General features: G+C 40.4%; 1 protein-coding gene across 4 annotated transcripts in view; it reads right to left on the reverse strand.

The window, feature by feature from the left end:
* The window catches only part of LOC105562750 (fringe glycosyltransferase), a 102460-nt gene that overhangs the window by 73916 nt on the left and 9006 nt on the right, over nucleotides 1–19538 (reverse strand). For all 4 annotated transcript variants that reach the window (XR_001008990.1, XR_001008992.1, XR_001008991.1 and 1 more), the window contains exons 2-3: nucleotides 18471–18519; nucleotides 13300–13402 (exon numbers count right to left, since the gene is read on the reverse strand). Coding sequence is in view for 1 of the 4 variants with exons in the window: in XM_012013805.1 (XP_011869195.1) it covers nucleotides 13300–13402; nucleotides 18471–18519 (152 nt within the window). In the remaining 3 variants the exon portion in view is untranslated. The remainder of the gene's footprint in view (nucleotides 1–13299; nucleotides 13403–18470; nucleotides 18520–19538) is intronic.

A 19538-nucleotide genomic window follows, 5' to 3' on the forward strand; every position in this document is an offset into this window, starting at 1 on the left:
TACTCATTTCCGTTATTTATGTAATATAAAGAAATCTTACATTGCCACGAACATTGTAATTTGTCAACGTAAATTGTATTGTTCTCAGGAAAAAAGATACCAGGTGCGCGACAACTCAGCGAGCTATAGTCAAATTTTTCTTCCGACTTTATATTCGCTGCGAAAAATATAGACGGAAAAAAATGCTGTTGAATTAAAAAAACGAAGTTGCCCAAATTAAACGTTAACTTGCTATGGATTTTAATTTTAAGCGTTGAACTAAATATCCAGATATTTTCACTCATTAATACCGATGTTGTTTCAACGATTTTATTTCAAGTGTGATACTGATCTTGTCGATACATCATTTATTTCTGTGTACCTTATAGGTAGAACAGAATGGCATTAAAAACGACACAGTACCGTCTATTTTAATCTATTAGATGTTACCGGATGCCATTTTGTCAGTGTGTCAAATGTCTCTTCTTTTTCCCTCCCTTCTAATATTAAATGTTTATCGAACACTTGTCGCAATAAATTTAAAATAAGAAATATTTAGACATTAACACCCTGTCACGGCTCTTGCTCCTTTATTCCTTCAAATTTGTGTTTATCACATTGAGGCCATACAAATTTTATTTAACGTTCATTCCTATTCTTAATATTCCCTCTATTGTGCTCAGGGCCAGAGCGCGTTAAACATAATTCTAACGATCGGGATATCTTGTCCCGCGAGAGCAAACGTCGTACGAGAGAACGAATTAAATAAGCCCGAGGGGGAGACTCGCGTGATCCGCGCGGTATCTCCGCGGGGCGGTTTGCAAGACGAGGAGGAAAAACGAAAGCGGGACGAGGAGGATCAGGGAGGGACGAGCGAGGGAGAGCGCATTGAAACGCGTCATTCGATCGCGAGGCCGGTATCAGGTGCAAACCAGTTTCGGTGCATATAGAAGAGCCGCACGAACCCGTCGCTCGCATCGGCGATCTGCGAAATGGCGATACGTATTCGCCATACGTACGCACGCGCGTGTGTGCGCGTGTACGCGCGCAAGCTCGCGACCTGTTACTGAACGAGTTCGCGCGCCAATGTAACTCCGTCGGGCTTTGAAAAGTATACGCACCGCGTGTTACTATCGTGCGTACTTTACGCGCCTTCTCGCCGGTGGAAGTCTGAATATAAAATAAATCACGCGCCGCGAACGACGGCGCGATCTTAGCCGGCCGGCGGGATCGCGTGGTCGTCAACGATCTCTAGGATTTTTATGCGCGACTTTACAAACGCCGATTGCGCCGGACGGAGCGCGGGGCGTTGAAAGATACGCGCGATATAATTCTTGCTTTATTTATCCGAGATATTGCACCGAGGCACTCGAGAAAAGTGGCTCGTAGATTGTGCCGAATGCATTTGTCGCAACGCGTCAAGGGATTACGGCTGTTTTGCAACACGATTCCTTACTTTCGAGTGAGGAAGCACCACGATTGATCGTCATTTGAATACGACACTTTACGTACGACGCGTAGAACTCGGTAACGAGGAAGGTTCAATGGGGAGCGACTTGTATAAAATTATTATGTTTAAACTTACCACGCAGAAAAGATTTCCGGTTCAATGCTATTACACTTCGAGCATAAAATGGAATGTCGATGTAGCGACAATCGTGTTTATTGTTAACAAAGGGACTTAATTTTATTTTAATCCAGAATAAAATGATATCGGTACATGGAGAGAATTTTTTCTTAAAATTTATCCTGAAAATCATGTCATCGTGGCATTTCGCAGACCTTCATGAGAGGTTTCTGAAATTTTCCCATACATTTTGCTAGTAATTATACTTATTGTTAGTACATATTTTACTACTATAGAGTGTATAATAAAATTTCAAAAAAGTCTCCTAAAGATCTTCAAAATGCCATGTTGTCCCCCGATTGTATTTTCAGGGTAAATTTTAAGAGAAAATTCTCCCCGTGTACGAGGGAAGATTTAAATTTATACTTATTTTAATACAGTAAGTTAATCTTATTTAATTCAAGAGAGAAACGTAGGAATCGTCGATTTAATACTGCTCTATTTTTTTCATTACGCGAGATTGCGATAAGTTTACATATGTCAGGAATATTTTGTCTCGTGAGAAACCCTCATTAAAAAGGCAGAATTTAGAGAATTAACGGAGAAAATTAAAACCTCGAAATCTCTTTAAGTTGCCAGCAATAAATGACAATAAATAAATTTTGGCCAATCTTAACTGGCATGTGTTTAATCACTTCAAAAAATACGCGACGTTTCGACCATGGGTCAAATAGATATTTCTATAAATTATCGCGTCGAAAGTGACATACCACTCACGAGCGTTCGCAGTTTTTCAAGGCAATACCCCCTCCAGGAATATTATGTCTTGCCTCCGCGATCTACTGTTCGCGCGCGAGATTTACCTTTTCTTACCATCTCTAATGCGATCTCCTCCGTGTCTATGGAATTATACGGCTTGAAAATTACTGGAAGGTGGCTGCGCCTGCTGGAGGAGGATCAATCGCCATCGCCGAGTAATAATCCAGTAGCAAAATCGTGCTTGATGCGCACACGCATTAACCGCGATTTTCTACGGAACGAGTCGACAATTTCCATAATGATCGTGCGGCGATCGTACCCCGATTAATTTTATTGGAGTTACGCAACGACAAATCTAGTCAATTGTCACGAGTGCGGTTCAACGATCGAGCGTTTAAATAAATCAATTGCCCGCCCCGAGACGAACGGTCGATCCGGTTAAATGATCGATGACGATAGCGACACTCGAGACGTTCACGCGTGCATAAAATGACGCGGCGACGTTTCGATGTGGTTCATAAAAAAAGATTTAGCCGCGGCGCGCCGTTATAGTTGTCATGAGTAATTTAAGGTATTTAAGAGTAATTTAAGTCCCATATTCACTCGATATTATTTCTTCTGCTGGTGCAGAAGTCAGAAAATTCTTAAAAGTGAGATTTAGCTCCTTGCTTTATTCCATAAGAGAGAATATCTTTCTTATCGTTATATTTTTCCCGAAGAGCAAAATGCACGCATGTCTGAAAACAAATGTACATAAGTATATGACATTTGTATATGCACGCGTGTATACAGACATGTGTACGGCATCGTAAATGCATATTGTATATGCGTCGCACCGAGGGAAATAATATTCCATTCGAGAGTCGAGAAAGGAAAGACGGAATTACAGGAATTCGTATCACGTTTTAGGAAACGCGCGGAGACACCTACGATACACCTGCGACTGCGAGGCACGTCTGTTTAAGGCGAGATTACGACGAAGGTCTGTTAATCGAACGATCCCTCGTTTCAGCAACCCACACCCGGACTAAAGCCGCATGTCGATAGGAATTAAAAGAAACGAGATTCGACAGCCTGCTTAATGCTGCTAAAGATTAAAATCGGAATCGAGGGTGACAGGAACGTGTTGTGGATACGTATTTTGAATAAATACCGGACAGGATAAAAATACATCAGGTTCCTCCACACCCAGAGAAAAGTTTCTTCGAAATCAAACAAATTTTCTTTGAATTCTGACCTCACTTTTGTTTAATTTCAAAGCAATGATTTCTTTACCTTAGCCAAAATTTTATTTGATTAAGAAATCTCTAAGAAAACTCATATCTATTTCTTCAAACCTAGGAAATGTTTTAGTAGAAGTAAATAAAAATTTAGCAGATTCAAAGAAACATGATTTCAACGTATCTCATTTGTTTAACCTAAATAAATCTCTTTTCTGGGTGTACGTGACATGTTGCGCAAGTTTTACTGCGGTCAAAATTAAGTATGTTGTTAACACTTTCAGCTTTTAAATTGAATTTGTGTCTGGCACAATAATACAGGAGCTATTGTGTCACATTTAATCTTTTACCTTAAATATCAGGTAACGGTTTAAAATTCGCGTTTTGCTTCGATTTCTATATTACGAACACATAAATCACATGTACCTGTTACGATGACACGTAGACGTAAATTGATTACGCTGGCGATCTTTATAAAGATTTATAAATGTTGGTAGCGAAGGGTCGCGTTTGGCGTCTTCTTAGTTCCTGTCCCTATCGCGTTTCGACGATGTGTGTACGAAGTTACATATTTGCCGACCCGACTTCCTCTTCTCTTTCCCTGCTCACCGCGCACAATACAAGGCCAACGCGAATCACGAGACACGGTAGTGTCTCGCGCCAAGTGTAAGCGAAGCTAGTACCACGCGCGTATAAACAACGCGAAGAAATCTTCGCCACCGCTACGAAACACTCGATATTTATTATGTACAGTGAATATTTGTCCTGCTCGCTTTCTTGTATTTCCAATTAATAATAATGTCGGTATGACACATGGCAATTTTCCAAATGAAATTACTCGATCCGACAGGTCTAATTACCCCGCATATATCAAATCTCGAAGAAATACTAAAGGCTCAATTTGAACAAGGTATATAAGTGATTAAATGCATTAATACTTATTACAAGGTATATAAGTGATTAAATGCATTAATACTTAAAGTATCGCGAAATAATAATATTTGTATATCATTTCTATGTTTCTTTATCATAGACTCGCTCCAAAATTTTCTTACTTTAATAATTAAAAATTATAACTTGGTTAGAGAGCATGAGTTAGGAAGTGTGTGAGAATTAACGAGTAGATTATAAAATTTTTGCTTTATCAAGTGTGTTAGCAACGTGAAATAATTCGATAAATAATTATCGACTTATCCATTCAATTCCACCGTCAATTCATTTACGAATTAATCTCAAGTATCGATTAGACGCGAGCTTCTAATCATTGAATTTTAAGAGAATTTATTTCAGGACTGATTACTCCGCAAATATAATCTTATGAATATACTCGAATCCTAGATCGATGGAACTTGCATCAGTAAATTTCGGATTTTTAAATATGTACGTATTGAATTTGATTCCATCGCAACACTATGCAATTCGCCCAATAAACTGTGTCTGTTTGTTTGTTTGTTTAATCTGAATTCGGTTTAGAAACATCCGGAGCTAATGAAATCGCTATAATTATTCAATTAGTTGTTCAAATATATTAATACGTTATATATTAATGTATGTCATTGTATAATATATTAACATTTATAAAGTACCATTTCCTACTGCACAATTTTGCCCTTGGCGAAACAAATTTAATAAATCCGTCTTTGGCAAAACGTTTAGAAAGGCAATATGCGTACCTACATATTTAAAGATACTTAAATAGCGACTAATAAATTATATTAATTATACAGGGTGTTATGTAATACCTGCCTCACCTCTTATTTACAGATAGAGATAGACATTTTCTAATCCGCTCTATTCGTAATAAGAGGTGAGGCGGGTATTACATAACACCCTGTGTATATTAATTAAATCATATATGTATATTAAAGATTGAAAAATCACAAATGCAGTTTTAAATCGGAGTACATGATATAAATCATATATTCCATTCGCGATATTAATTATAGATTATTTTCAACCATCAAGTTGTTTTCATTCAAACAGTACAGAGACTTGAACTTCCGCGTAAAAATCGCTAACAAATTGTCTTATAAAATCAATCCTTCTTATAATGACTGGAGGAAAAGAACATCTTGCAAATAATTTTGAAAGAACGAAACGCGCCATTTATCATGTCGAGGTGTTGAGAAATCTGGACGCACGAACGCGAGCGCATGTAAGACGTAGAGCGCCCACGGGATGGAATCATGGCAAGAACGGCGGAGTTGGTGGAGAACAAAAGAAAAAGGAAAAAGCGCAAGGCGGTCCTTCCGACATCTCTAAACGCTTATTACGCGGCATTACCGGCAGCCCTGTGTATGTATAATACGCGGTCACGCGACGTTAACCATTGCGGGAACTCCACGTCCAGGAGCGATGCAAGTTTTTTGTCCCTGTGTGCCGCGCGCGCTCGTGGCGCTGGATAATTGTATCCAGGGATATCCGCCGTAATTACCAAGGGACCATCCGAAGCAGCGGTACTCGAGATACTGTGCGAGGTAGCGCGAGAAAAAGCGGAAGAGCTCTCCTTCTAATTCGCAGCGTCCATTGAAAATCAGTGGCGCTCGAGCCGGAGATCGACGTGCGAATACGCACTTACGCGTGTGCACCAATATTTACGTAATCGCGGTACAAGACGCGTTCAAAGCTCGAGGGGCCCCGTCGACTTTGAGAAGCGGCATGTACGGATCTTACGAGTGCCTCATCTTCCTCGAAAGCTACCGCGAGCATAATTCACTACTTTTTAATCGCTTCACTATGTCAAGTGACAATTGTAATATTAAGACACGACGAAGACATTGAAAGAAAAAACAATCTAGGTTTCTATATCCTACGCGGAGAGAATTTTCTATTAAGTGGTCATTCCACTTCAACGGCCCAAAAACTAGGCTTATCTTCAACAATTTGTTTCACAGTAAATACACCATGAAATGAATCTTTTTGGGATTTATTAGGGCACTATAACACAGAAAAATGTTTGTCATAATTTAAACAATTTTTTTAATTACGCGTTTTCTGCACCGTTCGAGTGGCGTGTCAGAAAGGATGCACGTCCACTGCGTTGATAACTAAAGCGACTCCTTAAAACTTACCCTGAAAATCATGTAATCGTGGGACAACGTAACATTTTGAAGAACTGTGTGAATTTTTTGAAATTTTGCCATACATTCTACTAGTGAAATGTACGGTAAAATTTTTAAAAAAACTCATAAAATTCTTGGAAACGCCGTGTTGTCCCAAGATTACACGATTTTCAGGGTAAATTTTAAAAGAAAATCCTCTCCGTATACTCGAATAATATTTGCCGCGTCAAAAGAATGCAGAATACCGATAGTATATCAGACGTGAGTCTCTTCTCAGAAAAAAAAACATATCATTTGAACGTGATAGGTGGTATCGTTGTGCAAACTGTAGGACTTTGTCGGGGATACGATAACATGATAACCTGAACCATGCGTACCTCATCCTGCAGAGATCCTTTTATCAAACGAAAGTTACATTCGTCTGCAACAAGCTGTGTCGCAAGTTAATTTCGTGAGAAAAATATTCTCCGACGAAAATAGTAGAGAAAGTCCCATGTTATGAGATAGGCTCTTAATATCAGATATTTTAATTAATTGGCATCATTTGTCGGTTCCACCATGAATTTATTGCCCTTGGAGTGAAATCTGTTTAGTGGAAAATTGATTGTTGGATCGTGCAATCGTTGCGAAAAAAGATTTGTGATAGAATTTGGACGTTGAAAACTTACTATCTCATATTAGAGGACTTTTCTCTATATCCAGAAGAAAAACTGAAATTCACAATAAATTAAATAAAAGACCTTTTTCAAAAGTTGTGAAGAGATGGACGAAGTAAAAGTAGATACGAATTTCAATCAGCTCGCTTCCGAGAGGGTACTCGTTCTTAAAAATTCCACGACAATGTATCTCGACACGAAGTTTCATAAATTTGCACCACGGTTATTCTTTATCGACGCTGAGGATCTAAGTGGCTATGCGTAAAACATCTGTATATAATTGGACGCAAGGTGTGAAATTGTTGGCGATAATTCAAACGGATGAGAAGTCGTAACGCGTTTCAGCAGTAAAACACTGAAATTCCACGTCTCGAAGAGAAACCACGTGTTATCTCGGCCAAGCTAATCTCGCAGTTTACGAAACCTTTAAAAACATCGATGGTATCTCGGTGCACACCCGTTAACATGACTGTTTCCTTTCAACGAAATTTAAGATAATAAATGTACTTTTACAGTTCTTAAAAGAGTACGATTTATGTATCATTTTTTAAGATCTTTTAAACTTAAAAGTATTTGAAAGAAAACACAAAAATAACACTTGAGCAATGAGATTTTAATGCGGTTATTGTTGCGTGCGTCATTCAACTACATTCAATTATGAACATAAACTGTAGTTATTTTGACTTTTTTAACTTTATTATTTTAATTATTTTAACACGGTTTAAGAACGTATTTGCACATTTTTATGGCTTTATTGTAGCTTCGAGCTACATATGTTTTGTTTCTAGACCAGGTGTGTTTGCTTGGTCAAAAGATTTAGCTCGCTTACTGCTTTTTTGACCGAAGAAAGCACTCGCCATTTGGCCTAACTAAAATGATTGAATTTTGAATATTTAATGTGCTAAAGATGACTCAAATTGGAGTCGAAATGTTTGAAACTACGGCCGACTATATGAAGGCCTACAGAGGATTTCCTTCGGGGACCAAAGGAAAGTCAGGAATGGCCGAGTGTAGGAACGGTGGATAACGCGACGCGTATGGAGCGAGCGCGCTCCTGCGGCGAGCAGCGATAGTAGTAGTAGTAGTAGAGAGACGGGCGACAGATACAGCACGTCTCTCCCAGTCCTTTTGTCTGTTAATTATATAACTCACACAATAATAACGCGTTATACTCCCATTGCCCAATTGTTATTTTTGCGTTTACATCATCGCGAGAGACTTAATTTAATTTTAATGATTATTAAAACAAATTTCGGCGATAAAGTCTTATTCAAAAGAACCGCGTGGTTTCATCGAACTTTTATTTTTACGAGGGTATCACGTCATTATTATTTCTCCCTTTCGTATGCAAAAGAGGAGATGAGATAGGTTTTCCGTAGAAGCGAAGGAAGGTAGTTAAAGACGCGGGAGGGGCAGTAAGAAACGTAGCAGGCCCGCATGTGACATTCGAGACACTTTTTCCCTACGCCCGGCTATCTCCCGTCCTCTCGATGCCCTCTCGAAAGGCTTCGGTTGGTAGGAAGGAGGAAGAGAAAGAGATTGAATCGTCTCCTCCTGGCCAGCTGGTACCACTTCCCTCCGTCCTTAATCTCTCCCCGCTCGTCTTCACGACACGGGACGAGCTCGATGAGAGACAACGCTACCCTCCGACCCTTCTTTTCGCCCCCCCCCTTCCCCTCCTCGTCGCTCTCGTACCACAGAATCGTGGCGTATTGTAGACTTTTTGAAAGAGCATACAAAAGAGATAAATGCCCTAGAACCATTTTGAAATGACCCACGAAAACCACGAAAAATGCACGTTCGTATATTTTCCATGGAAAATATGTCGACTGCGACATCAACTTCTTCGAACGAACATTGTGCGTCGATTTTCAGCGAGTTGTGTATAAAAATGTCGCGATAACAAAGTGTGATGCCGTGTAAAAGATTTTTACACTTTTAGAAAGTGCATTAAACATATGTTACTGATATTACGGTACACTCAAAGGATTTCTGATGACGAGACAAGAAATGTTCTTGATATATTTGAAGTTATCACAACCTCGTGTAGTAAAAGAAATAAGGCATAAAAGTTCTCCTCTCGAATTGACTGGGATTGACTTACTATGTTGAAATAAGGGTAACATATCTACGTGAATTTAACATTTTATATTCTTGCTTTCAGAATGAACTTTCTCTCGATGTGTTAATGCGCACGCACCCATATCATTTTTTACTCCAGACTTAAGAATATTTCACTTAATATTAAAATATTCTTTTCCTGACAATAAATATATACTTGTCGCTATATCCTATTTTGTGAAAGGCCGAGGTGTAACAGCATTGGATCCGGAAGTCTTTTCCGTGCAGGGTGTAGGTAGCAGAAGGCTGTTATTTAAACATCGAGTAATTAAAAGAATTTACCGCGTACAAAGGACTCTCGAGTCGAGTGTTCAGTAGGTTAATTTCCCAGAACAATCTGTCGTCGGTACTTAAACCGCCTGTTTAGGCAGGCGGTGAGGCAAGTAAACTAGAGGAAGCGCGCGACGGTACGTGCATGAATATAGAGATATAAGATCAAAGACGAGAGGCCTGCTGCTCTACGAACGCGGAAGAACATATGTAGCATATCATAATAAACCAAATAAACGCGCGGGAATCTATTATGGTAAGCGATATTGTTTTTTGTATCACTGGAGAATGATTATGCAAAGCACGGTGTTTGCAAAATTTCCCATATACCTTCTTACCAGATGCCCGACATGTGTGATGTACAGTGCGTTTGCGCGAAAATAAACGTTTGCCGATATATTTTGAGAATTTTTTCACACATCGCATATTCGACACGAGAGAGAATACGACAATCCAGACGCGATTGCCCCTGCAATCCCGGGTTTTCCTCCGGTTTTCAAGCGTCTTTCTAAATAAATTTTAGAAAGATGCCTTTCCCTCCAAAAAAAAATGAAAGAAAACGCCGACTGCACGTTAATTGGTTTGCGACGGAGTCGTCTATGACGGCGACAGGCCATTAGATGTGTTTTTCTAGGCGCTACCACTTCGCGTAGAGATAATATTTTGTCGGTGCGTAAGTGCCGATGTGTAAGTGCGTATGTGAGTGTGTGCCTAGAACTGCGTACGTTAGTCGGCGTTTAGGCCACCTTGTGCAAACACGAATTTTCGATGGTCAAGTCGCAGCAATAACACTTTCCTGCGCAAACAACGCGGAAGTCCCGGGCGAGTTACCCAAGTTTGCCGTGCGTAGTCGCGTTTAAATCATATGTGGGTATATATTTTTTTTCGTGCATCGGTTCATTTTTCACACTCGAGAAACGCGCCTATGCAAATCCATTAACGTCTCTTGATGCTCCAAGATTGCTCAAATGCGCGGCAGTGACGCACATTCGGCTGAGGAAGGAAGAAAATAAGAACACGAGAGAGAGAGAGATATTTCATTTAAATTTTTCATATCACTTAATTAATTTCCCAGCCTCGAACCACAAATACCGATATTAAAGGGAAAATCCCCTATTATGAGATAGGCTCAACAACAGGCCAATAATTATAAAAATTATAAGAGTACATACAAATTATTAATCCAATACGACTGATCTCTTTCTGCTTAAACGTTCATTCTGGACCAGAAATTAAAATATTTTTATTGGACACTACAACCTTGTTCAGGCTCTGAGCCCTTCCGTTTATTACTTGATCTTATTATACGAGCCATTGTTATTTATAATTGAAAGTATAATAGTGTTAAAATTTCTATATTGCTAGCACGATATAGTTTAATCGCGAGAGAATTCTTCGAACGTATAAGCATTTTTGCAATGGTATAATTCTTCGAGTACCGCGTCTTCTCTCGTCACTTAGGCACATTCGGATAATTAATGCCGAACGGCTCAACAGGTTGATCCTGTATCTTTGATATCATGTCGGTGCGCTTGTCTCGTTTATTAAAATTTACATTTCTGCTTGCTTAAAGTTTATAGATTTTATTCAATTTGCGCGTCTACAGTACGCAAATATTTGTAGATTAACGCGTTTCCATTCCCCTCCTTTTTTTTTGCTGAGAGTCACGCTTCACGGTTGCTCCGATGAAAGCCGGTTATTTATAAACGGCGCGATTATTATTGCTCCGTAAGTAGGCGCATACATTCATATTTCCTTCGCCAATGGCGAGGTAATGGTCGACGATTTATGTTTCCGCGTCGGGCAATTTGCCGGAATAGCAGAGAGCTATGGATCATTCTTATTAATCAGCGTGATTCTACTTCAGTTTGATACAATGTAGACCGCATATTTGCACTACATTCGATTACAATCTGAAATCTGTGGGTTTGTGTCATGTGGTCGGTTTTGAAGAAAATTCTTCAAAACAATCTAAAGCGCAAATTGTCAGATACTACTTTGCGCGTTCGTGTGAATATATTATAGATACGTGTAATACGTGTAATAATCGGTGTAAAGTTTACCAAGATTAAGTATAATGAATTTTACTCCGACTGGTCAAACTTCAATCAATCTCAATCTCAATCCGTAGTCTGATACAGGCTTTACGATAAGATTTTGTCTTCAAATGTTGCTACGCAAACCATCGTTCGCTGAACTTACGGCAAAAGAAATACCTCGTAGTTATCGTTTCGTCCCATCTATCGGGTTAAATTCGACATTCTTATAGCAGTAGATAGCATAAAGTCTATAACGTATCCTGGAAACAAAGATGACTTGTCTGCCAGAGCGAAGATCAGCGATAAAGCGGAAATCTCTCTCGCGTCCGCATCTGCACTTTAACCGTTCGTACCTTACGTTTATCGCGCTAATAAGATTATCCACGCAATTGTCTCGCACGGGAAGGAACGGCGCGACCCGTTCTCGGAACAATTATCCGATCTCGGACACGTCGGGTGATCCGATAAGCCCCGAAGCGTAAGGACACCCGGGCGTATCGCCATCCGGACTAAATATCGCCGGTGAGGACAGGCTTTATATCCGACGTCAGGGTTATTCGATGCTGCCGGGGAAAAGGAGAGACGCGTATCTCTTTTCTTCGAATAGACATCCGGGGCTTCCATTACGCTATTCGGCCGCACGTAGATAATGCTCGATATTCGTCCGACAAGGCGTATCTATGCTCGCGAGTATACTATACCCAATACGTAAATACGTGTATCGCGACGAACAATGCGTGTAACGGCACGTTAAATTCCCTCGCGGAATGTCTTGGTCCTACGAGGTCAAACATATCGATTCCATTCTCTCAGAAAGCATTTCTGATGACAAGACATTTTCTCGACATATTTAAATTTGTCATAATCTTCTGTAGTAAAAATAATATAACATTTAGGCTGAATCATTAATTCCTATTCTCCTCTCTCGAATTAAATAAAGGATTGACTTACTACGAAATAAGGGTAACTTGTATAATGTTGCTATGTCTTTTCTATTTTATAATTTATCAAAGTGTGATAGCATTGGATTCGAAATCTTTCCGATGGATGCACGTCGGAGATTCGTGCGGTAGATTATGTCTGATTGGGTAGATGGATGGATAAACACACCTTTGTCGGGAGGGAAACTGCTAAATGCTTCTTCTTTATGAAACTGATATGTAGAGGAAAGTTCTCTATTATGAGATAGGATTGTAATACGAGACAGCAGGTTTTCAACTTCCAAATTCAATCACAAATCTTTTTTCGCAACGATCTAACAATCAATTTTCCACCAAACAGACTTTACTCCAAGGGCAATAAATTCACGGTGGAACCAACAGATAATCAATTAATTTAGCAGAAACTCCGCTATTATCAGGTTTTTCATTTGTCTTTACACGAAACGAGCTAATCTTATTATATTAATTTTTATAATTTTGTCAATGTGTTGATATTATTATTACTGAGAAAGACCCGAAGAAGGGTCGAAACGTTTATTACATTAAAGAGAAATTCTGAAATCTATGAAAACCGAGTTCCGTTGATTTTATGACTCACACTGGCACATTTCCTTCCCACATATGATTTTATTATACTCGACGAGGCATTCGCAAATTTTTTGGAGACTGAAAATAGTGTACTCACTTTCTGCCACTGTCGAGAAATCTGTCGAATTCCACCGACATCTTACAGCAAAGGGCCCGCCGATTGTGCGAGGATGAACACTTGGTGTTGATCATGTGGCCGTCTGAAAGCAAAGGGAGAGGGCTGAATGTAGGGTGGGCGTGCAATTAATTAAGAGGTTAATAATCATCCTCGTGGGCCGCCGCTACAGCGGCCTAATTAATTCGGGCTGATGGTTCTCGCTTCTTCAGGAGCGAGAACCGTTCTTCCGAGAGGAGAGTGTATCGCGATCGATGATACGCACACACGTTTACGCGGGATATCCCCTCGAACAATCACATCGGAAGTAATTCTCGATCGTGATCCAAGATAATTATTTTAAATTAAATTCTAAAAAGGTAGAGGAGAGAAACTCACAGTGAAAATTCGTTACCAAAGGATCGTGTCTATTATCCGCTCGCGCAGCTCGTGCCTCGGTCGTGACTGGCTTACAATAACATTCAATAATAAGCTACGAGTCACGTCGCGACGTACCAACACACTAGTGTAGACTGAGAATTGGGGATTGGGAGGGAGTCAGGAGAGTATCGCGAAAGAGAGATGTAAGCGTTCCGATTTATTCCGCCAGGTTCTCTGTGCGGCTACAATGCTTATACAGGGTGTCCCAGGAGGAAAGGTCCGTATTCTGGGAGGTGATAGTATCGATCATTTTAAGCAAAAATGTTCATACGAATATACTTCCCTTTCCCCACCGTTCCCGAGATAGAGCTACTTGAATGTCTCGCGCGTTTACTTTTTTCTGTACACTTCACCCTTCATCCAACCTCGTAAACGTCCGCGGGAATTTACTCTTACACGTCTGTTGATCGTTGTGCCGATAACATTGTACAAACGTTCGAAATGCCTCGCATATTCACTAATGTCGAATATGCAGATATGCTGTATGTTCGCGGTTTCTGTGACGGTAGTGCTACTGCTGCTGTCGAAGAATACCGTCGACGCTTACCTACACGCAGAATTCCGAATCGCAAAGTGTTTTCCAAGGTATTCAATACATTGCGTGAAAGTGGAACGCTGCCCAGCGTTCATGTTTTATCTGAACGAGAACGTCAATAAAGTGCGCTCTATCTCGGAAACAGTGGGGAATGGGACACGTATTCATATGAACGTTTTTGCTTAAAATGACCGACACTATCACCTCCCAGAATATTGACCTTTCCTCCTGGAACACCCTGTATAATGTGAGAATACCAGCTCCGCTTTGGAGCGAGCCAATAAGAATAGAACGATCGTTTCGGTATTCAAATTCGTCGCCTAGTTAACAGACCGCGCGGCACGTGAGCCTCGCATGACTCGCAACGTTAGAGCGAAATCGAAGTAAATAAACGAGCGGTTTCAGCATGCGAGAAGCCGCTTACACCAGGAAACTTACAGAGAATTTACATGGCGGCCCAGACCCAACGTACTACACGTTAATAACAGATTCGCGAGATCATTTTCAGACGAAAATTCCATACAGTACCGAAATGCCGAGGCAATCGGATTTTCGTCTCAAAATGATCTCGGGAATCTATCATTACCGCGTGATGCGTTAGGCCTGGGATACCCTGCATACATAATGCGCATAATAAATAATTATTATCATTACTTTTTATATTTGATATACCGTTATCTCTCGTGCGTTAATTTATATCTTTTCATATACTGAAGTTGGTCCAGTTAGGACCGAACCGTCTATTTATTGTCTCATTTGATTAAATAATTTTGTTGTGACGCTACAATCCTGTCTCTGAGACCCTTCTATTTCTACTTGGACTTTTATCGTACGAGCCATTGTTATTTATTAATAATTATTACCAGTCTTGTAAATGCGTGTACGAATGTACACGAGTAAAATAAATTAAACGTTCTTCTTTACAAAAGAGCAATTTGAATAAAGAGCAACGAAATGCCGCGCAATCAACGATTAATCGAATTAATTCCTGCAACTGGTACTTTCTGTAGTGTGCACTTGAGAGAGTGTGTGCGTGCAATCTCCCGCGCAAGGTTGTCGGCATCGACACCTGAATAAATCGCGGGGGATCGAGTTCGAGTCAGGTAGAAACGGTAATGAGAAATGGCCGATGCGGAGGTGCAAACCGGTGCAGAGCGCGTGGTGAGGTCAAATGTCGGACGGTGCCCGAGGGTTCGCGTGCTCATCCCTCCTCCTGCGACCTTCCGCACCCGATATTATCCTCCTCGGGACCCGCGTCCACCCACGCTCCTGCCTCCGCTCGTGACTAATGCGTAGCCCGAGTTATGAGCGAGGCACGAAATAATATCGAGTTTATTATTGTATTTATTATATTTAGTTCAATTGTTATTTACTGATATGCTGAATATATGTAAAAGATTTACAAGACTTAGAAAATGTTCGGTTCTATGTAAAAAGATGAGATACGCGGAAATCATATTTTCTTGAATCTACTAGATTTGAAGAGATAGATACGAACTCTCTGAAAAATTTCAGTCTCGATCAAATGAAATTTTGGTTTCTTTGAAATTAAATAAAAGTCTGGCGAGGTCAAAATTCAAACCAACTTTTTTCTGAGTGTGCGTTTGTTAAAAGTTTTGAAAATATTGTGAGAAACAAAGATGAAATTGTAAACCGGAAGCCATCCTGAGCCAAGAGAGGCAAGGATGATTATTGATAAAATAAATAAAAGAAGTAATAAAAGTCGAGTTTATCACAGAAGCGGCTGCGTGCGTTAACAATCAGGGCGTCTCGTCTCTCTTGCGCAAAAGTTCCCTTACGTCGTGCATTGCGTTCGACTTTCGTCACTTAAACGAATTCTCAATGTCCGTTTTATCCCGCGTACAAAAGTCCCGTAATTGCGATGCTTTCCCTCGACAATTTCTTTCTCGCATTCGAACGCGGTAACGACGAGCGTTATTGTCCGGATGACCGAAATAACGCGAACAAGAACTTGCTCTTCGCCTCGTCCACCGGGTATCATTCACGTCCCCGATGCATCTTTCCATCCCCCCCTGGCCATTTCTCATCATCCGCTTTCTCCGCCCGCTCGTCATCTGCATCCGCGCCCGAGGGTGCAATTCGGATGCGCTCCATAGTAGGTTGGCAATGATATCGCTGGTCAGAATCCGCCGTTGTTATTATCCCGAGTATTATAAGCCTGTCACTAACATTGCGACTGAAGCGAACGATGAATCCGATTTCCATCTCGTTACAAAATTGCTAATAATATTATACAATTTCGATACAACGGAATTTATTTCAGAACTGGCTCTACACCACGTTCTAATAATTCTCAATAAAATTTTTGGTATAACAGAATTAAGTATAAAAGAAAAATTACGCTCCAACGATTCTCAGTGAAAGCAGAAATATTTCTATTTTAATTCATGGAAGTTCATTAAGAACCGCGCTTTACGTTTCCTAACGCAATCAATTAATTCTCGAAAGAGTTATCAGTGAAAATTGAAAATAAGAGAATGCAGTAGATTCAAGCAAATAATTTTAAGTAATTAATTTTAATATACTTGAATAATCAAAACAAGTTAATCTGCTTATTAACAAGACGATTATCGTACATCTATTCCAAGAGTCTGACTAATTGTAAGCTTTAAATTTCCACATATAGGGAGGCTATCGAGCTCGAATGATCTATCGATCATTGCGGGGATCTCGTGCGATGTACTTGCGTGCGGAGTTCGCAAACCGGTCGGTCTAACGTGTATGCATTATAGAATACCGTGGAGCCTATTCGAGCAACTCGCACACGTGCCCTCTGCCTCTTTTATAGACACATCGATTTCTCTTTATTGGACACCCGGTGTCTCGATCAGTGAGTAATTATCCAATAGCGACGTGTTAACGCATGCACAGCCACGATATTAATGAAACGACAAGATTGCTAAGTAAAATAAATAAAAGACTATCCTTACGCGAGAGAATCAAATCGTCGATAACGAAACCCTTTGTGTCTTTCTCGTTTCAAGATACAAGAAAATTGTCATGCGGGACAAATTCAGAATGTCGCGGAAATAAAAGTCGGAAAGCAACGGAGACAGGAGCACCGCTACGTGACATGTTACGTTAACTTGATTGAAATATTTTTCGCAATAAAATTTCTGTGTTTTTAAAAAACACATAGCCAGCCATGGTCGATTAACTGCTTTGCTTAATAACTTAGCTTTAGTTTGCTTTTAAAAAATTATGATAAATCGTATCTTATAATACGAAATAATAAAGTAATTGAAAAAATTAATAAACAGAAATCGTATCACACTTTTCCGCCGTTTCGGCGCCCTCGATTCGAAGACGCCTCTCAAGCAATTGTCCAAATAAACCGCACCTTAACCCAGCTCTCTGTGCAGACGACCGAGACGCGGATATGACTAAACTTTCGAAATGATTGACGAGCGACTCGACTCCTACGAGCAAACGAGACAAGCTCCCGCACACGCGCCCGTTTCGCCAGCAATTATCGCATAAATGAGGGCGACCATTAAGGCCCGCCGTCGTAATTATCCGTGCCTTGTCCTACACGGGGAATATGCGTACTTCGCTTGGGTTTCTTTTTTAATAGAGCCATTTGTACGGAGAATGTTTATGCCCTCGCACATCGACAGGTGTTCTCACGACCTCGAGATGCCGATTGTTAACGTTACAACATCTCTCCGTTACTGTTCCCGTGCATGTTTTTTCCCCCGTAAAATTGCAATCGGTGAAACCGTAACACACGATATACGAGAAATACGAAACTACCCTACATTAGCTGTAATCGCGTTGCAAAGCGAGTACTGAGATGAAAAAAAAATCGATAGTCTGCGATGAAAAATTAAACATTGTTTCCGAGAGGCAACGAATAAAAGAGAAAAGAGAGTTGAAAACGCATCGCGATAATATTGCAATTTAAATATAGCTGTACACATATGGTAATTAATTATGCGATATTATTTCCGTTCAAACACATGTTTTGCCTCGAAAAATAAGGATTCTCTTAATTTTATCTCGTGTTTGGCAAAAATGCGAACGCGACAGGCAATCGCGAGCAAAACATATGATTAATTCTGTGTTTAGAGATTTAAAATAGAGCAGCACTAAATGATAATCCGAATAATTAAACAATCTCTTTTTGGTCGTGCAAGTAGATATTAACAGTGAGAAATTATTAAGACAAGGTACTCACTCGTTTGGTTTTGAAAGTACGGGTCGTCCCTGTCGGTAAAGAACCAGGTCTGCAAATAGAAGCAAAAAAAATATCGTTATATTTTTATTATAATACGCGACCACCTTTCGATTATACCCGATGCGGCGCAATAATCACGCTACGGCACGTACGCGTTTGATTGTTTATACCGTGGACCATCCGGCCAAACAACACGCATCACGTATCGATCATAAATTTCAATCCCTTTCCTATCCCTTCGAAATGGATCGCTCCATTCGCAGTTATACGTAATAAATCTTTCAGCCTTGAAACATTTTGCGCCACGATACACCCCCTCTCTATCTCTCTCTCTCCCTCTTTGATTTTTGTATTCGCGAGATAGCGAAATCGTAACAATTTTCGGAAGCGAGGCAGGAGAATAGAAACGAGTTAAGGAAAATGCCACGCGTGGCTCTAAATGTACACGCTGTACACGAAAACTACGTTTACTTAGCAATCGCAAGAGAGAACATCTGTGATTTTAACGCAAATATTATTTTCGCAACCGCAAAGTGTTACCTGAAAATATAATCAACATTTGGCTTTCAGGCTTTCGCGGCTGTTGTCTTCTTTAGTCTTCATGGCTTCCGGATGGTTGCCGCGTCCGTTTGCAGTGTGGTGCCGACGTTTCGCAGGCGTTGCAGTCTGCTTCATCAGGGCTAGGAGACTCTGATACTGTGCTCCCTCGCGTTGCGCTAGTCCTTTTATACTCGTTTGGGGGGAGGGAAGGGAGGGGGTGTCCAGGTATCAGTATCAGAGTCTCCCAGCCCTGATGAAGCAGACTGCAACGCCTGCGAAACGTCGGCACCACACTGCAAACGGACGCGGCAACCATCCGGAAGCCATGAAGACTACATAATCAACATTTTCTTGCTACGCTATAAAATGGAGTGTTAATTGACAAGGACGTCTGTGGCGATTTGGAAGAGGTCCAGGTCCAATCCTTGTATTTCACTAAATAAAAATTTGGTCGATTCAAAGAAACACGATTTCAACGTTCTCAATTATTTAACCTAAATGAATTTTTTTCAGGCCGCGGAATAGGAC

Source organism: Vollenhovia emeryi, unplaced genomic scaffold (genome assembly GCF_000949405.1).
Source record: "Vollenhovia emeryi isolate VEMERY1.0 unplaced genomic scaffold, V.emery_V1.0 DF939184.1, whole genome shotgun sequence".
NCBI lineage: Eukaryota > Metazoa > Arthropoda > Insecta > Hymenoptera > Formicidae > Vollenhovia > Vollenhovia emeryi.